This window comes from Mesoplodon bidens, assembly GCF_964165515.1.
Source record: "Mesoplodon bidens genome assembly, chromosome: 6".
Taxonomy (NCBI): Eukaryota; Metazoa; Chordata; class Mammalia; order Artiodactyla; family Ziphiidae; genus Mesoplodon; species Mesoplodon bidens.
Window position 1 is genome coordinate 38,295,191 of NC_138162.1, and position 23,347 is coordinate 38,318,537.

The 23,347-nt window shown below is 39.6% G+C and overlaps 1 protein-coding gene across 1 annotated transcript in view; it reads left to right on the plus strand.

The window, feature by feature from the left end:
• MFSD14B (major facilitator superfamily domain containing 14B) overlaps positions 1-23,347 on the plus strand; it is an 88,899-nt gene that overhangs the window by 22,909 nt on the left and 42,643 nt on the right. The window contains exon 2 of the mRNA XM_081236317.1: positions 18,581-18,676. Coding sequence (XP_081092443.1) covers positions 18,581-18,676 — 96 coding nt within the window. The remainder of the gene's footprint in view (positions 1-18,580; positions 18,677-23,347) is intronic.

Here is a 23,347-nt window from a genome sequence, read left to right on the forward strand (position 1 = left end):
TCCTAACTATTTTCCTTTAAGGTAATGTGTATCATAATCTATATTGATATTTTTAAACCAGATTTAGGATTTCAAGTATTTACTTCTTTGATTTTATATTTGTATCTTTTTCTCTTACAGTGAAAATCTTGGTTCCTAGAGACAATAGCATATACCTTATTTACTCTATTCTACTAGTTACATTTGAAAGTTTCAGGAAATAAAAACAATGTTATTAGTACCAACATGATTACTTTAAAACAGTTCAAGATTTTTTTGACCCTTAGAATATAGCCTCTAAGGATGTGCATTCAAATTCTGTGTTTTAAAGCAACTAAACGACACGATACACAGGTTGATTTATTTCATTTGGATTTAATTTTGTTTTAGAATTAGGTAAAGCATTTACATGGTTCCAAAGTCAAATATATAAACAAGGTATGAAATCTTGCTACCATCTCTGTGGCCTCCATTTCTCTCCCTCCTTCCTTCTGTATGTAACTGCTTTTCTTTGGTTGCTTATTTTTCTTTCCACCTGTGTTTTGTTTTTTAATATAAACAAATATATGTGTGTGCATAAGTATTCATATTATTTAATCATCTCTTAGATTAAAAAATACTGTACATTGCACAGTATTGTGTGCCTTGCTTTTTTTTTTTTTACTTAACAACATATTCTGATCATTGCCCCAAAGCAATATGTAGACATCTCCTTTTTATTACTGTATAATACTCCAGTGTGTGGATTTACTATAGTCTATTCTGTCAGTACTTTACTGAATGAACCGAGTCCCTTGTGAAGGCGGAAGCACTATCAAAGTGTTCCCAAAGCCTTGTGCGTATGACACCTCATATTTTGGCCATTTTGTCTTTGGGACAAATCCCTAAAGTGGGATTGTTGCTTTGGAGGATAAATATGTAAGTAATTTTGCTAGATGTTGCCGCATTGTACCAATTTTCATCCCATTAGCAGTGTAAGAGAATATTGTGAAACTTTGGAAGTTTTGCTATTCTGATAGTGAGAAATTATCTGAGTAAAGCTCAATTTTGCATTTTTCTTATTATGGATGAAGTTGTTGAAGTGCTCTTTGATACCTTATTCTATGAACTGTTTGTGCTTACCTTTTGCCCATCTTACTATTGCATTGTTAGTCCTTTTCTTCTTGATTTTTTTAGAAGAATTTTATATGTTAGAGATATTAGTTGATTAGCTGACTTAAGTTGAAGTGTATTTTTTTTTTTACCTACAGTTTGTACAGCTTTTTCATTATAATTGGTTCTTATTATAATTTAAAGTGTGTATAACCTTTGGCGCTGCAATTCTACTTCTAGGAATTTATCCTAGAATGCTGTACATTTGTATATATGAAAGGATATTAATTGTCCCAACAATTCCATTCCTTGGTTATAGCCAAGGGAATTGGAAATCTATGTTTCTACAAAAACCTGTACATCAGTGTTTATAGCAGCACTATTCATAATAGCCAAAGGTAGAAAAAACTCAAGTGTCTATTAAACTGATGAACGAATAAACAAAATGCAGTATATCTACACAATGGAATATTATTTGGCCATAGAACTGAAAAATGAACATGGATGAACTTTGAAAATATTGTGCTGAATGGAAGCAGCAAGACACAATAAGCCACACGTTTTATGATTACGGTTGTGAATTCTATTTATATATGATTCTAGAATAGGCAAATCCACAGAGACAGAAGGTAGATTAGCAGTTACCAGGGGATGGGGTGAGGAGAAAATGGGGAGTGAGTGCTAATGGATATGAGATTTCTTTTTAGGTGATGGTTTTAGAACTTTGTGAATATATGAAAACCCACTGAATTGTATATTTGAAAATGGTGAATTTTATGGGATATGAATTATATCCCAGTAAAAAATTTTTAATGAATATCTCCAACCTAATCATGAGAGAACATTAGACAAATTCAAACTGAAGGACATTCTACAAAATAACTGTTGAAGTATATACCAGAACTCCTCAAAAGTGTCAAGATCATGAAAAATAAAAAATAAAAATCTTAGAAATCATCTCAGATTGGAAAAGCCTAAGGAAACATGACACCTAAATGCAGTGTGAAATCCTGGATTAGGTCCTAAACTAGGAAAAAGAAAAAAATTAGTGGGGAAAACAGTGAATTCAAATAAGATTTGTAGATTAGCTAACGTAGTGTAGTAATGTTAGTTTCCAGGTTTGAATAATTGTACCATACTTATTTAAGATGTTAACATTTGGGGAAGCTGGTAAGGGGTATACAAGGACTGTACTGGTTTTACAACTTTCTGTAGGTTTAGAATTATCTCAGAAAGTTTTAAAATGAAAATTATTAATTGCAACAACATTGAAAAAGTGGAAACTCCATTGATATTGATCAATATGGAATGGTTAAAATAATGCTATATTCATACAGTGGAATACCATGTAGCTATTCATATACAGTGACAGGGAAAGAGATAGAATAAGGTAAAAAAAAAAAGGTAATATGTATATTTTGTTACCATTTATGTAAAAGTATGTTTTTACCTGTGAATGTACATGCATAAAAATATATGACAGATTTCTAGCACTGTGATTGCCTATGGAGAGTAGAACATGTATATTCCCTTACTTTAAGGTTTTATGACTTTCATTTGTTCATGTAACAGTTGTAATGCTTTTAAGTGTATATATCCCATAAAAAGGAATGCAGAAAGATAATAAACTCATTAGTCTCTACTGTTATATAAAACATTAGGTGGAAGAAAAGTGCTAAGTCCAAGTATGTAGTTCCCTTAATACTGCCTTTCATGTATTTGATACTTTGGTTCTTTGTATTTAAGCTCATCAGCTAACTTTTAGGAGTATATGTGCAGTGATTCATTGGTTTGTTGCTGTGTCCTACTTTGAATGAAATCCAGGGAGTACTTGTTTTGCACCATGTCTTGTTTTGATGACTAGTTACAAGCTTCTATACTATAGCCAGAGTGATGTTAAACCTCTAGTCCTGTCTCCTTAGGAGAGAATCACAGTAGGCTTAATTAAGAGAGCTGAGACTAGAAGTTGTTTTCCTTCTTAAGCAATACAATGTTAATTCCTCATATTAAAAAATAAAATCAGTGCTTACTGTTTCCTATGACGGGTAGTACACGGTCTTTTAAACAGAATGCTGTGGACCATGCCTTTTATTTACCTATAAGCTAACTTTCAGTATGCTAGGAAAATCATCACTGAGTTAAAAACTTCCTGCATTTAGCACCCTGGAGTACCCTACATGTGAAAGGAAGCTCAAAAACAAGTCTAGACCTACAACTGCTCTTGGCTCTTTCTATTTGAAGTTTATGTTTGAAAGAAATAGGTCTTAATCCATACAGATGCCTCATCATCTTTAATCACACAGGCTTCCTTTCCTTCTATTTAAGAATGCCCTTTTGGGGTCCCTTACATGATTTCGAATATTCCACATGCATATATATGTAAATGTATGTATGTATACACTTTTCTTTAATTATGGTAAAATATACATAATATAAAAATGGATAAGATGGTAAATTTTAAATGTACAGTTCAGTAAGTATTAAGTATATTTGCATTGTTAATCGACAGAACATTTTCATCTTGCAAAACAGACTTATACCCATTAAACAACAGTTTCCTCTTTCCTCCTACCCTGGCCTGTGGCTTTGGCATACACCATTCTACCTTTTGTTTTTGTTTTTTGGGTTTTTTAAATTTTTTATTTATTTTTTGGCTGCGTTGGGTCTTCACTGCTGCACGCAGGCTTTCTCTAGTTGCAGCAAGCAGGGGCTACTCTTCGTTGCAGTGAGTGGGCTTCTCATTGCGGTGGCTTCTCTTGTTGCGGAGCACAGGCTCTAGGCACTCAGGCTTCAGTAGTGGTGGCGCACGGGCTTAGTTTCTCCGTGGCATGTGGGATCTTCCCGGACGAGGCCTTGAACCTGTGTCCCCTGCATTGACAGGTGGTTTCTTAACCACTGCGCCACCAGGGAAGTCCTGTACCTTTTGTTTCTATGCATTCTACTACTCTAGATACTTCATATTAGTGGAATCAAAAAGTATTTGGTTTTTTTGTGACTGGTTTATTTCACTTAGCATAGTGTCCTCAAGGTTCATTCATGTTGTAGCATGTTTCACATGCTTATATTTGAAGTCATTTGTCACTAACGTTCCCCTGCTTCCGAACACCACTGATACTGTGAAGCGTTTTTTTTTTTTGTAGTCTAGCGTTCAAAAAATGATTTCTCAGACATTTGTGGTTGCTCTTTCTAATCACAAATGTCTATAACACATATAGTGACTACACAATCTACTCTTCTAAATAAAATAGTAAAAAATGATGTTTGTAATGAAGGGTAATCTCACACATTTTTCATTGAGTTATGTTTGGACTAAGGATGATATTGGAGAGCTACAAAGGAGACTCAGAAATAGTCTTAAGAGTTTAAAATTAATCATGAGGGCAAGGGGGTGGAGAGTTGTATCAGTTACTATTTGCTACATAAGGAACTACCCCGAAATTTAGTGGCTTAAAACAAATATTCTTGGGGTTAGCAGTTAGGGCTAGGCTCAGTGTGGGGTTCTTCACTGGATTTTTTTGGAGTTACTCATACTTCTTTAGTCATCTGCAGGCTTGATTGGAGTTGGATGATCTCAACTGGCCTTGCCCCTGTATCAGGCAGTTGGCAATGGCTATTCACTGGTTGCTCTGGAGGGCCTCATATGCTCTCATTCTCCTATGCCTAGATGGTATTTCTTCATGCGGTCTAGAAGGCCTCTGGAGGCCTATGTCAGAAGTCCGTGTTGTTACTTTACCTGATATCTGTTGGTTAGATCAAGTTGTTAAGCCACCCCACATCTAGGGAGGTGGAGCAAGAGACTGTACCTTTTGATGGGACTGACAGCACAGTCATGTTGTAGAAAGGTTTTGTGTGCAGAATGGGAGGAATCTATAGCTCAGTTTTAGCAGTCTTCTACAGGAGTAATAGGATAAGGTTTGTAATTTGATACGATTTCACTCTGAGTGTAGTGTCAAGAAAGATTTGGAGGGGGCAGCGAAGAGGAGTCAAGGCAGGATCATCTGGGAGAGATGGTAATGTGAGTGTGTAAAAACATCATCACACACTTTTTTCATCCTCTGCTTCTAAACGTCTCAAGATGTTCCATACTGATTTATAAAGAGGCAAAATGGAGAGGGGAGACATTGAACTGATCCAGAGAGGTTGCACTAGATGATGTTCAACTGGAAATAATCAGTTAAGCTTTGATAAATACTTTCTAATTAGCCCATAATTTAAAGGAGAAGCCTGTGTCACTTTTTTCATCAGCATACTAGCCACCAAGAGCTTAGGAAGAATTGGAAGGAAAGCAGATTTATTTTTGTCACCATTTCATATCCAGTTGCCCACACAAAGTTCCCACCATACCAGGGCCCGGCTGTCATGCCACATTGGTATTTACTAGGGATGAATGATAATTCAATTAAAGTAGTTTATGTAGAGGTGAAAGAAAGTGTTTGCATTTTAGAAGAGATGTTTGTTAATTTAAACTATTTCTCACTGACAGCTGTAAGCTTTTAATGTTTGAACAAAAGGTGGGTTGTCTGTTTTTTGCAAGGTGTTAAAAATAGCATAATTATATAATGATATGTGCACACAGACTAAAGTGTGTACCTGTTTTTATATTTAATCAGAATTGCAGCCACATGGATCTCTTTTCCAGTGGTCTCCATAAATAGAGCTTGCCTGGGAAAGAAGCACTAAATCACAGAAATTGCAAATGAGGTTTAGGGTAACCCTCCTATGCTTTCTACTCTGATTGGTTTTCAGAGGGTTTTTTTGTTTTGTTTTGTTTTTAATTCTTGTGTGCATGATGCTTGATAAACAAAATGAATGATTTAAAAGGAATAGTTAGGCTATTTGTTGACATATTCACTCACAGTTTGAGAGTAGTTTCTTTGCAGTGTGGGGTGGGTAACTATCAGAATTTCCACCCAAATAATTTGGAAATTATTAGTAAATGCATATAACGCATTTACTTTTTTAAAATTTATTTTTGCCACCACTTCTGCTTTTGTTTTCATGCTGTAGATTTTAAAACAGATTACAGATATCTTCTTATTTCAAAATTTAATACATTAGCATGTGACTCTAAGGTGTGAGGATATTTTTTTTTTTTTTTTTTTTTTGCGATACGCGGGCCTCTCACTGTTGTGGCCTCTCCCGTTGCGGAGCACAGGCTCCGGATGCACAGGCTCAGCGGCCATGGCTCACGGGCCCAGCCGCTCCGCGGCATGTGGGATCTTCCCGGACCGGGGCACGAACCCGTGTCCCCTGCATCGGCAGGCGGACTCTCAACCACTGCGCCACCAGGGAAGCCCGAGGATATTTTTAAAAATCTTACTTCAGTACCATTATTACAATGAGTATAAGTCTTGAGTATCGTTTAATACTCCATTTTCAAATTTCCATGACTGTGTTGATGAATCAGTCGATCTAAGAAAGAAATGGAAAATTTTGAGCCAAATTTGAGGATTATACCTGGGAAGAGCATCTCAGAAAACTCTGAGAACTGTTTGGCCCATCAGAAGTCAAGACACAGTTATATTAAGCTTTTTTGAGACAGAGCGTTGTCCATCAAATGACATATTATTGACAGTTCACACAATCCAGATCTGAGTGCCATGTGACACCTTATCAAGAAAAGAATGTTATTTTTAAGGAGTTGTCTTAGGAGAATGTTGTTCTTCATGGTTGAGGGGAAATTTCTGCTGATGGGGAAGGTTTGGTTGATGCATAATGCACATACACAATCCACAGTGGGGAGAGAGGGGGTGCCAAATGGCAGAGAAAATTTTTTATGTTTAAATTTTTCTTGTCTTGGCATAAAATATGAATTTTATTTCACAGTTGACTCAATTTTTTTCCAGTTAGTTTGAGTCAAAACCCAAAGTGCACATATTGCTTTTGGTTAATATTTCTTAAATTTGTTTTAATCTATATACTAATGTAGTATATAGTTCCTCCCCCTGCCCCCATACCGTTTCTTTGAGGGATATGGGTCATATTTTTCTACATTCTGGGGTTTGCTGTTTAAAAGACCAGAGAAAAGACATTAGTCTCAGAAGAGCTCCTTCCTTTATATCGTGTGTATTTTGTCGAGTGCTTGTTATATAGAGGGAAGAGCTATTTGGATACATCTCTGAACAAAACAGACAAAAAATCCTTTTCCTTCATGGCATTTACATTCCCATTCCAGGGGAGATAGACAATAAACAGAATGAAGTTTGTTAGACATCTTCTAGAAAACAAAAGAGCATAACAAGGGAATAGGGACGTGTAGGACCAGTTGGGTGTGTTAGATGTGTGGCCTAGTGCAGTAGGAGCCAGGGAAGGTGGAGCAGAGGAGGAACATCTGATTTACGTTTACATGGTTGCTCTGGCTGCCCTGCAGAGGATGAAGGAGCTAGGATGGAAAGCTACTATGTTATTGGCACAATTACAATGGCAGAGTTTCTCGCTCCAGTGGCTGGAACAACTGATGCAGAAGGTCTCCTCACAGGCAGAGGCTGATGAGTTGCTACCACTTCCATTCACTATTCTATTGATAAAGAACTGCTGAAACTTAAACCTCACAGCTCAGATGAGCTTTGAACCCACAGGCTGGGATTTGAACCCAGACTTGAACCCACTGTCTTTTTTTTTTTTAATTTATTTATTTATGGCTGTGTTGGGTCTTCACTTCTGTGCGAGGGCTTTCTCTAGTTGTGGCAAGCAGGGGCCACTCTTCATCGCGGTGCGCGGGCCTCTCACTATCGCGGCCTCTCTTGCTGCGGAGCACAGGCTCCAGATGCGCAGGCTCAGTAATTGTGGCTCACGGGCCCAGTTGCTCCACAGCATGTGGGATCTTCCCAGACCAGGGCTCGAACCCGTGTCCCCTGCATTGGCAGGCAGATTCTCAACCACTGCGCCACCAGGGAAGCCCGAACCCACTGTCTTTTAATTGAGGTCACACACCTGGTCTCAGGATTTAATGATGCTCAGGTTCTTTATGTCTTGTCACAGAAAGAATTCAGTGAGAGACAAAGTGATAGGTAAGAAGTGGATTTATTTAGAGAGAGACACATTCCATAGACAGAATGCAGTTGTCTCGGAAAGTCAGAGTGGCCTAGGGAGAAACACTCCACAGACAGAGTGTGGGCCATCTAAGAAGGCAAGAGGCCCTGAAATATGGGGTGGTTAGTTGTTAAGGGCTGGGTAATTTCATAGGCTAATGAGTGGGAGGATTATTCCAACTATTTCAGGAAAGTGACGGGGATTTCCAGGAATTGGTCCACGACCCACTTTTTGGCCTTTTCTGATTGGCCTTGGAACTGTCATGGTGCCTGTGAGTATGTCATTTAGCATGCTAATGTACTACAATGAGTGTATACTGAGGTTCAAGGTCTAGTGGAAGTCGAATCTTCCACCATCTTGGACCTGGTTGGTTCTAACTAGTTTATGCTGTATCCAAGGCTATGTCATTCTTTTAAAGGTTATGCTCTACCCCCTTCCCTCCTGTTTCAAAACATGGTTTGAAGGTTGGGTTATATTAAAGATCTCTTTTTTTAGTTGTTTGATACTTAATTCGTTCTTTTTCTTTTAAATTTTGTAAAATGCTTTCTGTTTTGCAAATGTCTTATTTAGTGGCATTTAAAACTACTTATTAGACATTGCAAAAATCTAGAAATTTACAAGTTTGGATTTTTATTTTTAACATCTTTATTGGAGTATAATTGCTTTACAATGGTGTGTTATTTTCTGCTTTACAACAAAGTGAATCAGTTATACATATACATGTCCCCATATCTCTTCCCTCTTGCGTCTCCCCGTTAATGTACTTTTTTTTTTACATTTTTTTAATTAGTTTCTGCTTTATAACAAAGTGAATCAGTCATACATATACATCTGTTCCCACATCCCTTCCCTCATGCATCTCCCTCCCTCCCACCCTTCCCCATACCACCCCTCCAGGCAGTCACAAAGCACCGAGCTGATCTCCCTGTGCTCTGCGGCTGTTTCCCACTATCTATCTACCTTACTTTTGGTAGTGTATATATGTCCATGCCTCTCTTTCGCTTTGTCACAGCTTACCCTTCCCCCTCCCCATATCCTCAAGTCCATTCTCAAGTAGGTCTGTGTCTTTATTCCCGTTTTACCCCTAGGTTCTTCATGACATTTTTTTTAAAATTCCATATATATGTGTTAGCATACGGTATTTGTCTTTCTCTTTCTGACTTACTTCACTCTGTGTGACAGACTCTAGGTCTATCCACCTCATTATAAATAGCTCAGTTTCGTTTCTTTTTATGGCTGAGTAATATTCCATTGTATATATGTGCCACATCTTCTTTATCCATTCATCCGATGATGGACACTTAGGTTGTTTCCAGCTCCGGGCTATTGTGAATAGAGCTGCAATGAACATTTTGGTACATGTCTCTTTTTGAATTATGGTTTTCTCAGGGTATATGCCCAGTAGTGGGATTGCTGGGTCATATGGTAGTTCTATTTTTAGTTTTTTAAGGAACCTCCATACTGTTCTCCATAGTGGCTGTACCAATTCACATTCCCACCAGCAGTGCAAGAGTGTTCCCTTTTCTCCACACCCTCTCCAGCATTTATTGTTTCTAGATTTCTTGATGATGGCCATTCTGACTGGTGTGAGATGATATCTCATTGTAGTTTTGATTTGCATTTCTCTAATGATTAATGATGTTGAGCATTCTTTCATGTGTTTGTTGGCCGTCTGTATATCTTCTTTGGAGAAATGCCTATTTAAGTCTTCTGCCCATTTTTGGATTGGGTTGTTTGTTTTTTTGCTATTGAGCTGCATGACCTGCTTATAAATTTTGGAGATAAATCCTTTGTCAGTTGCTTCATTTGCAAATATTTTCTCCCATTCTGAGGGTTGCCTTTTGGTCTTGTTTATGGTTTCCTTTGCTGTGCAAAAGTTTTGAAGTTTCATTAGGTCCCATTTGTTTATCTTTGTTTTTATTTCCATTTCTCTAGGAGGTGGGTCCAAAAGGATCTTGCTGTGATTTATGTCATAGAGTGTTCTGCCTATGTTTTCCTCTAAGAGTTTGATAGTTTCTGGCCTTACATTTAGGTCTTTAATCCATTTTGAGCTTATTTTTGTGTATGGTGTTAGGGAATGATCTAATCTCATACTTTTACATGTCCCTGTCCAGTTTTCCCAGCACCACTTATTGAAGAGGCTGTCCTTTCTCCACTGTACATTCCTGCCTCCTTTATCAAAGATAAGTTGACCATATGTGCGTGGGTTTATCTCTGGGCTTTCTATCCTGTTCCATTGATCTATATTTCTGTTTTTGTGCCAGTACCACACTGTCTTAATTACTGTAGCTTTGTAGTATAGTCTGAAGTCAGGGAGCCTGATTCCTCCAGCTCCGTTTTTCGTTCTCAAGATTGCTTTGGCTATTCGGGGTCTTTTGTGTTTCCAAACAAATTGTGAAATTTTTTGTTCTAGTTCTGTGAAAAATGCCAATGGTAGTTTGATAAGGATTGCATTGAATCTGTAGATTGCTTTGGGTAGTAGAGTCATTTTCACAATATTGATTCTTCCAATCCAGGAGCATGGTATATCTCTCCATCTATTTGTATCATCTTTAATTTCTTTCATCAGTGTCTTATAATTTTCTGCATGCAGGTCTTTTGTCTCCTTAGGTAGGTTTATTCCTAGATATTTTATTCTTTTTGTTGCAATGGTAAATGGGAGTGTTTTCTTGATTTCATTTTCAGATTTTTCATCATTAGTGTACAAGAATGCCAGAGATTTCTGTGCATTAATTTTGTATCCTGCTACTTTACCAAATTCACTGATTAGCTCTAGTAGTTTTCTGGTAGCATCTTTAGGATTCTCTATGTATAGTATCATGTCATCTGCAAACAGTGACAGCTTTACTTCTTCTTTTCCAATTTGGATTCCTTTTATTTCCTTTTCTTCTCTGATTGCTGTGGCTAAAACTTCCAAAACTAGGTTGAATAAGAGTGGTGAGGGCTTCCCTGGTGGCGCAGTGGTTGAGAGTCCGCCTGCCGATGCAGGGGACGCGGGTTCGTGCCCCGGTCTGGGAAGATCCCACATGCCGCAGAGCGGCTGGGCCCGTGGGCCATGGCTGCTGAGCCTGCGCATCCGGAGCCTGTGCTCTGCAAGGGGAGAGGCCACAACAGTGAGAGGCCCGCCTACCGCAAAAAAAAAAAAAAAAAAAAGAGTGGTGAGAGTGGGCAGCCTTGTCTTGTTCCTGATCTTAGTGGAAATGGTTTCAGTTTTTCACCATTGAGGACAATGTTGGCCGTGGGTTTGTCATATATGTCCTTTATTATGTTGAGGAAAGTTCCCTCTATGCCTACTTTCTGCAGGGTTTTTATCATAAATGGGTGTTGAATTTTGTCGAAAGCTTTCTCTGCATCTATTGAGATGATCATATGGTTTTTCTCCTTCAATTTGTTAATATGGTGTATCACATTGATTGATTTGCGTATATTGAAGAATCCTTGCATTCCTGGAATAAACCCCACTTGATCATGGTGCATGATACGTTTAATGTGCTGTTGGATTCTGTTTGCTAGTATTTTGTTGAGGATTTTTGCATCTATGTTCATCAGTGTTATTGGCCTGTAGTTTTCTTTCTTTGTGACATCCTTGCCTGGTTTTGGTATCAAGGTGATGGTGGCCTCGTAGAATGAGTTTGGGAGTGTTCCTTCCTCTGAAATTGTTTGGAAGAGTTTGAGAAGGATGGGTGTTAGCTCTTCTCTAAATGTTTGATAGAATTCGCCTGTGAAGCCATCTGGTCCTGGGCTTTTGTTTGTTGGAAGATTTTTAATCACAGTTTCAATTTCAGTGCTTGTGATTGGTCTATTCATATTTTCTATTTCTTCCTGATTCAGTCTTGGCAGGTTGTGCATTTCTAAGAATTTGTCCATTTCTTCCAGGTTGTCCATTTTATTGGCATAGAGTTGCTTGTAGTCTCTCATGATCTTTTGTATTTCTGCAGTGTCAGTTGTTACTTCTCCTTTTTCATTTCTAATTCTATTGATTTGAGTCTTCTCCCTTTTTTTCTTGATGAGTCTGGCTAATGGTTTGTCAATTTTGTTTATCTTCTCAAAGAACCAGCTTTTACTTTTATTGATCTTTGCTATCGTTTCCTTCATTTATTTCGGATCTGATCTTTACGATTTCTTTCCTTCTGCTAACTTTGGGGGTTTTTTGTTCTTCTTTCTCTAATTGCTTTAGGTGCAGGGTCAGGTTGTTTACTCGAGATGTTTCCTGTTTCTTAAGGTGGGATTGTATTGCTATAAACTTCCCCCTTAGAACTGCTTTTGCTGCATGCCATAGGTTTTGGGTCGTCCTGTCTCCATTGTCATTTGTTTCTAGGTATTTTTTTATTTCCTCTTTGATTTCTCCAGTGATCATCACTTCGTTATTGAGTAGTGTATTGTTTAGCCTCCATGTGTTTGTATTTTTTACAGATCTTTTCCTGTAATTGATGTCTAGTCTCATAGCATTGTGGTCGGAAAAGATACTTGATACAATTTCAGTTTTCTTAAATTTACCAAGGCTTGATTTGTGACCCAAGATATGATCTATCCTGGAGAATGTTCCATGAGCACTTGACAAAAATGTGTATTCTGTTGTTTTTGGATGGAATGTCCTATAAATATCAATTAAGTCCATCTTGTTTAATGTATCATTTAAAGCTTGTGTTTCCTTATTGATTTTCATTTTGGATGATCTGTCCATTGGTGAAAGTGGGGTGTTAAAGTCCCCTACTATGAGAGTGTTACTGTCGATTTCCCCTTTTATGGCTGTTAGTATTTGCCTTATGTATTGAGGTGCTCCTATGTTGGGTGCATAAATATTTACAATTGTTATATCTTCTTCTTGGATCGATCCCTTTATCATTATGTAGTGTCCTTCTTTGTCTCTTCTAATAGTCTTTATTTTAAAGTCTATTTTGTCTGATATGAGAATTGCTACTCCAGCTTTCTTTTGATTTCCATTTGCATGGAATATCTTTTTCCATCCCCTTACTTTCAATCTGTATGTGTCTCTAGGTCTGAAGTGGGTCTCTTGTAGACAGCATATATATGGGTCTTGTTTTTGTATCCATTCAGCCAGTCTATGTCTTTTGGTGGGAGCATTTAATCCATTTACATTTAAGGTAATTATTGATATGTATGTTCCTATTCCCATTTCCTTAATTGCTTTGGGTTCGTTATTGTAGGTCTTTTCCTTCTGTTGTGTTTCTTGCCTACAGAAGTTCCTTTAGCATTTGTTGTAAAGCTGGTTTGGTGGTGCTGAACTCTCTCAGCTTTTGCTTGTCTGTAAAGGTTTTAATTTCTCCATCAAATCTGAATGAGATCCTTGCTGGGTAGAGTAATCTAGGTTGCAGGTTTCTGTCCTTCATCACTTTAAGTATGTCCTGCCACTCCCTTCTGGCTTGTAGAGTTTCTGCTGAGAGATCAGCTGTTAACCTGATGGGGATTCCCTTGTGTGTTATTTGTTTTTTTCCCTTGCTGCTTTTAATATGATTTCTTTGTGTTTAATTTTTGACAGTTTGATTAATATGTGTCTTGGCGTATTTCTCCTTGGATTTATTCTGTATGGGACTCTCTGTGCCTCCTGGACTTGATTAACTATTTCCTTTCCCATATTAGGCAAGTTTTCAACTATAATCTCTTCAAATATTTTCTCAGTCCCTTTCTTTTTCTCTTCTTCTTCTGGAACCCCTAGAATTCGAATGTTGGTGCCTTTAATCTTGTCCCAGAGGTCTCTGAGACTGTCCTCTGTTCTTTTCATTCTTTTTTCTTTATTTTGCTCTGCAGCAGTTATTTCCACTATTTTATCTTCCACCTCACTTATCCGTTCTTCTGCCTCAGTTATTCTGCTATTGATCCCATCTAGAGTATTTTTCATTTCATTTATTGTGTTTTTAATCGATGCTTGATTCATCTTTAGTTCTTCTAGGTCCTTGTTAACTGTTTCTTGCATTTTGTCTATTCTATTTCCAAGATTTTGGATCTTGGAAATAGAATCTTGGATCATCTTTAGTATCATTATTCTGAATTCTTTTTCAGGTAGACTGCCTATTACCTCTTCATTTGTTAGGTCTGGTAGGTTTTTATCTTGCTCCTTCACCTGCTGTGTGTTTTTCTGTCTTCTCATTTTGCTTATGTTACTGTGTTTGGGGTCTCCTTTTTGCAGGCTGCAGATTCGTAGTTCCCGTTGTTTTTGGTGTCTGTCCCCAGTGGCTAAGGTTGTTTCAGTAGGTTGCGTAGGCTTCCTGGTGGGGGGGACTAGTGCCTGTGTTCTGGTGGTTGAGGCTTGATCTTGTCTTTCTGGTGGACAGGTCCACGTCTGGTGGTGTGTTTTGGGGTACCTGTGGCCTTATTATGTTTTTAGGCAGCCTCTCTGCTAATGGGTGGGGTTGTGTTCCTGCCTTGCTAGTTGCTTGGCATAGGGTGACCAGCACTGTAGCTTGCTGGTCGTTGACTGAAGCTGGGTGCTGGTGTTGAGATGGAGATCTCTGGGAGATTTTTGCCGCTTGATATTATGTGGAGCTGGGAGGTCTCTTGTGGACCCGTGTCCTGAAGTTGGCTCTCCCACTTCAGAGGCACAGCACTGACTCCTGGCTGCAGCACCAAGAGCCTTTCATCTACCCGGCTCAGAATAAAAGGGAGAAAAAGTAGAAAGAAAGAATTAGTAGAAGAAAGAAAGAGAGAGAAAGAAAGGAAGGAGGGAGGGAGGAAGGACGGAAAGAAAGGAAGGAGGGAGGGAGGGAGGAAGGAAAGAAAAAGAAAGTGAAAGGAAGAAGGGTGGGAGGGAGGGAGGAAGGAAAGAAAGACAGGGAGGGAGGGAGGAAGGAAAGAAAAAGAAAGTGAAAGGGAGGGAGGGAGGAAGGAAAGAAAGAGAGAAAGAAGGAAAGGAGGGGCGGAGGGAGGGAGGGAGGAAGGGAAGGTAGGAAAAAAAGAAAGAGCAGGTAAAGTAAAATAGAATAAAGTATGAAATATAGTAGCGTTATTAAAATTAAAAAGTAATTATTGAAAAAAAACGGACCGATAGAACCCTGGGACATATGGTGGAAGCAAAGCTATACAGAGAATCTTACACAGAAGCATACACATACACATTCACAAAAAGAGAGCAGGGGGAAAAATCAAAAATCTTGCTGTCCAAGTCCACCTCCTCAGTTTGGGATAATTCGTTGTAAAAAGAGGAAAAGGGCGAGAAGTCTGAAATCTTGCTCTCTAAGTCCACCTCCTTAATTTGGGATAGTTTGTTGTAAAAAGAGGAAAAGCGGGGAAGGTCTTAAATCTTGTCCTCAAAGTCCACTTCCTCAATTTGGGATGATTCTCTGTCCATTCATGCACTCCACAGACGCAGGGCACATCAAGTGGACCGTGGAGCTTTAATCCGCTGCCTCCGAGGCTGCACAGAGATTTCCCTGTCTCTTCTCTGCTCTCCCAGCTCCCGGGTCTCAGCCTTGGACCTGGCCCCGCCTCTGCGCGTAGGTCGCCGGAGGGCGTCCGTTCTTCGCTCAGACAGGACGGGTTTAAAGGAGCCGCTGATTCGGGGGCTCTGGCTCACTCAGGCAGAGGGGAGGGAGGGGCGCGCAGTGTGGGGCGAGCCTGCGTTGGCAGAGGCCGGCGTGACGTTGCAGCAGCCCAAGGCGCTCCGTGCGCTTTCCCGGGAAAGCCGTCCCCGGGTCCCGGGACCCCGGCAGTGGCGGGGTGCACAGGCCCCCCGGAAGGCGGGGCGGACAGTGACCCGCGCTCGCACTCAGGCCCCGCGGCGGCGGCAGCAGCAGCCCCAGCGTCCCACGCCCGTCTCCGGGGTCCGCGCCTTTAGCGCGGCTCGCGCCCGTCTCCGGCGCTTCCCCAAGCAGCCCTCTTAATACCCTCTCCTCGCGCACCAGGAAACAAAAGGGAAGAAAAAGCCTCTTGCCTCTTCGGCAGCTCCAGACCCTTTCTCCGGACTCCTTCCGGGCTAGCCGTGGTGCACTAACCCCTTCAGGCTCTCTTCCTGCCGCCAGCCCCAGTCCTCTCCCTGCGCTCCTACTGAAAGCCGATACCCGAGCCTCAGCTCCCAGCCCTGCCCGCCCCGGCGGCCGAGCAGACAAGCCTCTCGGGCTGGTGTGTGCCTGAGGGCACCGATCCTCTGTGCCGGAATCTCTCCGCTTTGCCCTCCACACCCCTGTTACTGTGCTCTCCTCCGCTACTCCGAAGCTTTCCCCCTCCGCCACCTGCAGTCTCCGCCCGCGAAGGGGCTTGTAGTGTGTGGAAACCTTTCCTCCTTCACGGCTCCCTCCCACTGGTGCAGGTCCCGTCCCTATCCTTGTCTCTGTTTATTCTTTTTTCTTTTGTCCTACCCAGGTATGTGGGGAGTTTCTTGCCATTTGGGGAGTCTGAGGTCTTCTGTCAGTGTTCAGTAGGTGTTCTGTAGTTGTTCCACGTGTAGATGAATTTCTGATGTATCTTGTGGGGAGGAAGGTGATCTCCGCGTCTTACTCTTCCGCCATCTTCCTCCAGGCTCCTGGATTTTTAATAACAATTTTTCTTGGCCCGTTTTGAAAATTTTCAAAACTACAAAAAAGAATAGTAAAACGAATAGTCATTCCCTTCATCTAAATTCAACAATTTAACAAAATTAAATTTTGTGACATTTGCTTTAGAAAGTATATATGTACCTTTTTTTTTTTTTTTTTTGCCAAATCATTTGACAACAAGTTGCAGTAACATTAATGCTGTTGCAGGAAAGATAGTGGGGAGTGAGAGGATGATCACCTCCCATCTCAGGCGAGTCCCTGGGACAGCCACCAAGTGTGGGTTCTTGGCTTTGCACAGGAAAGAATTCAAGAGCAAGCCATAGTAAAGTGAAAGAAAGTTTATTCAGGGAGAAACACACTCCATATACAGAGTGTGGGCCATCTCAGAAGGTGAGAGAGGCACCAGGGTACGGGGTTGTCAGTTTTTATAGGGGTGGGTAATTTCATAGCCTAATGAGTGGGAGGAGTATTCTAGCTATTTTGGGGAAGGGGTGGGGATTTCCAGGAATTGGGCCATTGCCCACTTGTTGACATTTTATGGTCAGCCTTGGAACTGTTATGGCACCTGTGGGTGTGTCATTTAGTGTGCTGATGTGTTACAGTGAGCATATACTGAGACTCAAGGTCTAGTGGAAGTCAACTTGTCCGCCATCTTGAACCTAGTTGGTTCTAACCAGTTTATCGTGTCCTCAGGCCGTGTCATTCTTTTAAAGGTTGTGCCCTCCCCCCCCTTCCTGTCTCAATGCCAAATGATTATCTAATATATAGTACATATTCAAATTTTTTCCTCTTTTCTCCTTTTTATCCAGGATACAGTTCAGAATCCCCCATTTGTTTTTTATGACTCTTGTTTCCTTTAATTTGTACAAGTCTCCTACCTTTATTTTGGTCTTTTATGACATGGACTTTTTGTGTGTGTGTGTGTGTGTGTGGTACGCGGGCTTCTCACTGTTGTGGCCTCTCCCGTTGCAGAGCACAGGCTCCAGACGCGCAGGCTCAGCGGCCATGGCTCATGGGCCCAGCCGCTCTGCGGCATGTGGGGTCTTCCCGGACCCGGGGCACAAACCCGTGTCCCCTGCATCGGCAGGCAGACTCTCAACCACTGCGCCACCAGGGAAGCCCCGACATTGACATTTTTAAGGAGACCAGGCCAGTTGTCTTGTAGAGTGTCTCACAATCTGAATTTGATCATTTCCTCATGATTAAATTCTAATTAAACCATGCAGATGTGCTTTTACCTTTTGAAGTCTTAAAAATATAAGCTTAGGAATAATGGGGATTTTGCAAAGTCTTCTGTAAGTCTCACTTCCAGTTATTACAAAATGCTAGTACAGCACTTGATTTTGTAAAAACCATTGGCACAGAGTCAAAGAACATTAAATTGAGTGGACTTGTAGGTTTTATCTCCAGAAGTCATAAACTGCAGAAAACTAGCAGAATAGGCACAGTTTTCAAACAAAACAGAAACAGAAAGCTGGATTTTGACACCTTGAGGTATCAAAGTGTGTTTTCAGATTTGACCTAGTCCTCATTGTTCTTCCCCCACCTCCTATCATTTTAAGTCATCTATGCTGCCCCTGAAGCTTTTGAGCATATGACCCCCTGCCCACCTCTCTCATGTAGCAAGGGAAACTCTAGGCTTAGAGAGGCCAAATTGCTAAGGAACACATAATTAGTGTGTTCAGACAGAATATTCAGGTCCTGGAACTCCAGTCTCTTGAAGACGCAGTTGATTTCCTACCAAAGTCCCAGTGATTTGCATTGATGGGACAAGTAGAAAGTCTCATCAATGGCACCTTCCATGATTAGGGAAGATGAAGAAATCAGGGATACCACAGAATTAAGTTTTATCTTAAATAATATAGGTAGGTCCTAAGTTTATTTTATACAGTTTGTGTGTGTCTGTGTGTATGTTAGATACCATTTTAGGATAATGAGTTTCTTATAGCTGTTTACTATTTTTCATAATAATTTCCTTCCTTTTTTAGCTACAAGGGTTTGGCCGACCAAGTGTACACCATGCTGCTATTGTCATCTTCCTTGAATTCTTTGCATGGGGCCTATTGACAACTCCAATGTTAACTGTAAGTATTGCTGAACTCTCGGTCCTTGTTTATGAGAGCAGAGACATTGTTAAGCATATGTCCCCAGAGCTGTATGTCTAGGTATGTGTTTGAGAGTAGCTCTTGACAGTAATTTAAGACTGTTTACCATTGGGTTGTTCCCACTGTGTAGACTGTGAACCGCCTGCAACTAAATACCTGCTTATTAAATATTCCTGGGTAGCAGGGCCACTCCCAGAATCTTGGGAGTGCTGTGAATGAACTACAGTCTGTATATCTAGGAAAATCTTTAAGAAGTCTTTAAGAAATTATTGCAAACCTTTGTTGAAGTTTGTAACTTACTTTGTATGGGTGTAATGACCTTTGACTTAAGAACGTAGTAATAGGAGATTGGTAAGTACTGTTTAACAGTGACAGTGATGAATGTAAGAATGCCCCGATTTCCATTTTTGATAGCTGACCTACAGCCATTTCTTTGTAGAAACCATTGAATTTCTTAGTAAGAACTTGGATGTTTGATACATAGTGTGGTTAGAGGGAAGGGAGATGCTGAAGAAAAGATTGGGGTGCAGATTTTAGGTGCCTAGTAACTACTTAACACTTAGTTTTAATAAAGGTATTTTTTAATTGGCCTTACAGTTCACTTGTCTTAAATTGTTTTTTAAAAATCGTTGGTTAACCCTTCCCAATCACCATTTTGCCTTACCAGAGAATCCCTTTGGGTTCAGATAAACTTTGTTCCCAAATTAGGTTTAGAAAATAGAGAACGTTAGAGGATGACTATTAGCCTTACATATGACTTTGCTATACCCTTTTTAAAGTTTTTAATTCTTTTGGCACATTTAAAATTACATTTTGGATGGAACAGGTTAAAAAACTGCCTGTGTTTTTAATCCTCTATTTTATTCTTTTTCATTGCATTTCATTTTTCTTCATAATGCTTTACTGTGGGAGGTAACTGGTTATTAGTTAATGGGGGATAAGTGGTCTCCATTTTAAGTTTCATGAAATCCTGCATGCTGTGTGAATCACAGTCTCTAGTGCCTAGGGCTGCCTGGAACACAGTTGACGCTCAATGTGTATTTTCTTTGAACAGATGTATGTGTTGCGGGCACACACATAATGTGTTGTCAAGTTATTGCTTCTCCAAGACATATTTTTAGTGTAAATATAGACATACCAGGCTGCTCATTTTAATAAACTGTTATTATATATATATATATATATATATATATTTTTTTTTTTTTTTTTTTTTTTTTTTTCGGTACACGGGCCTCTCACTGTTGTGGCCTCTCCCGTTGTGGAGCACAGGCTCCGGACGCGTAGGCTCAGCGGCCATGGCTCAGGGACCCAGCCGCTCCGCGGCATGCGGGATCTTCCCGGACCGGGGCACGAACCCCTGTCCCCTGCATCGGCAGGCAGACTCTCAACCACTGCACCACCAGGGAAGCCCATATAATAATAATTTTTAATTAATTTTTAATTTTTGGCCCTAGTTCTCTGACTTTTTCCCCCACAGTTTCTTTAGCTTACAAAGTTAAGAGTTTCAAAATAGTATTTTTCTGATGCAACCCGTTTCCTATAATTGCTCAATATAGAAGTAATCCTGTAATCATTCTTCATTTGTTAAGAATTCAAATTGAAATGAAGAATGCTGTAGTGTTTTTGATACCATGTGAGACATTCTAAAACCTCCTTCCAGATGGTTAAGATCCTGGGGCCTTTTTACCCTAGACCAGATTATCAGCTCCCTTTTAAATTTAATTAATAAGTTAATGGACTAATTAATGCACCTTCTTCCTTCTTACTGCCCAAAGCAGGTAATTTTCTTAGGGTTACTGTGTGCCTGTTAGACCCTGCAGTGCAGTCTTAGAAGCCAGCTTAAATGCTGCTTTACTGCCTCTTTGCAGTTTCTGAGCAGTTTTGCTTCTTGCAAAGATTTGGTTAAAAAGAACATTTATGTGAGGAGTACAGAGTTACTAACGTCACTCTACAGTGTCATAGAAGAAGTGTTGTTGAGTTAGTAGATGTGCTTATTCTCTTTCTCTAAGCTCTTGGTGTTGCTAAATTAAGCTAAATGTCCTTTACTTTCCTATCTCTCCCAGATTTTACACCACAGTTTAACTCTGTTTCTTTTTTGACATGGGGGGACTGGTTCACTCCTCCTTTTGAAAAGAAAGATCTCTTTTTTCCCCCTTGCTGTAGCTAGTGGGCAGTACTCTGTCCTGTTTCCAAAGCAAGAAAATACAGTCTTGAGATGAGGATTTGGAGATACAAAACAGTACACACATATTCATATATTGTCCAATCTGACTATCTCTGCATCCTAGCATTCATTAGGACCCTCTGTTTGAAGTAGTATAGAACAATTTCTTCTTAGTCATTTTCTCTGAGATTTGTTGCCTGTCTCATGTGGCCATGTCATAGATTACAACTTTAGTTTGCTAATTAAGCACCATCAGAAAGGTCTCCACCCCTAATACACTGAAGCAAAACCACAAAGTTGGCCTTACACAGTGACCTTAAGCTTCTAGTAGTACTATTGGTTCTTCATACATAAAAATGACCTTTCTCTTGTCTTACATCCCTGCCTGACATTCTACCCTCTAGTCAAAATGTGCATCCTTTTAGAGGGCCTGATCTCATTTTAATATAGATAAAGTAATCTGATTAAATTTATTTAAAAGTCTTTAGGTATATTTAAATAGAACACTTATTTAAATAAAGATATACTTAATATTCTTGTGAGTGAAGGATTTTAGTTTTGCAATTTGCAGATTTTCTTTTATAAGCTCACCATCCTGGAATCCTGATAGAGATTCAAGGACTCAGTATTCCCTACTATACCATCTTCTCTCTGTATGGTGATCTAATAATCCAAAGAATTCTCTTTAAACACTTCCCTGCCGCATTCAGTTTTCCTATCCCTTCTTACTTACTCTCAAAATATGTTTTCATTTAACAAACTGTTCTATCTCATCAGCCCCTTATTTGCTCCACAGTCCAGCACTTCTGCTTCCTTTGCTTTAATCAGTGTTTCCTCTTGGGAGTTGAGGTGGATGGAATGGATAGGGCTGTTTGTCAGGCATTTTGGGCATAATACACAGGCACTTTGAGGCATGATTTGCTCTGCACATGAAAAGGAAGTAAGTTCTAACTATAGTCACATGGACACTGTTTGCTTTCTGGATTCATAAGATTTTCCAGGCTCATTTTTATGGTTTTGACAGGTTCCTAATGGTGTTTTGACCAAAGTACCCAGAACCTACCCTCTTGTGTGTCATGTAATTATTAAAATAAGTAGCATTCACTAAAGGTATCTATAATATACGATGACAGTATGTTAAATCTTTGCCTTCTTTTGCCAAGCTGACCGTTATGATATCATGAGTATTAGTTAATTAGATGCAGTGACCTTTGTTTGGTATTTATTTCTGACCTGTTTTTGTGTGTTGTATGTTGTAATCTGTAGCATGCTTTTATATCTATAAACTTGTGAATGCTTAAAAAAGAACAATGCTGATTTCCAACTTACCTAATTAATACAGTTATAAGAAGAGGTGACATGGAAATACAAGGAAACTGTTGGTGGGTCTCTTCGGCTTAAAATTTGGTATATAAAATATTTAGTGTGCATTCTGTTTTTTTCATAGATTTTTCAGCATTTAATATATCATTATATTGTCTGGCATCCATTGTATCTGACAGGAAGTCAGCTGTTAATAAGTATTATTGTTCACTTGATGTCAGGGGTCTGCAAACTATGGTCCACAGGCCTAATCTGGCCTACTGTGTGTTTTTATGTGGTCTGTGTACTAAGAATGTTTTTTACACTTTTAAAAGGTTGGAAAATATCAAAAGAGGGTATGTGGTGACACATGACAATTATATGAAATTCAAATGTAAAATTTTGTTGGACCATGACAATGCCCATTGAATGTGACAGCTTTTGTTCTACAATGGCAGAGTTGAATAGTTGCACCACAGACAGCCTTACCTGAAATATTTACTATGTACTGTATGTTTCTTTATGGAATAAGTCTTGTCAGTCCCTGCTGTAAGTGGTAATTCATTTCCTTTCCTTGCCACTTTAGAGATTTTCTCTTTGTCTTTCAGCACTTTGACTATGCTATAATGTGTCTAGGTGTGGATCTTTCTGTGTTACATTTTTTTTGGCCATGCCCCGCAGTTTGTGGGACCTTAGTTCCCTGACCAGGGATTGAACTTGCGCCCTCGGCAATGAATGCTCAGAGTCCTAACCACTGGACTGACAGGGAATTCCCTTTTTGTGTTACTTTTACTTGGGGTTTGTTTGGCTTCTGGGGTCTGTAGATTAATATTTTTTATCAAATTTGGGAAGTTTTTGGCCATTATATTTTTTAATATTTTAGCTCCCGTTTCTCTCCTTGTCTTTTGGGACTCTCATTATACTTCATAATGTTTCACAGGTCTTGGAAGCAAAGTTCTTCCCCCTCCCCCCTAAAATTACTGTCAGACTTTTGACTTTTGATATGACAGGAGGTCAAAACAAATTCTGTCCTAATACAGCTGGACAAAACAGTCAAACACAACCATTTCAGTGCTCTGGAATTCAAAGGCACACAACAAACTGAGAAGCATTTATTTATTAAGCTACTGAACTTCAGGCAAGAATAGTGAGTTTGCAGTTCTGAGCTATATCCTTTTGCTGTA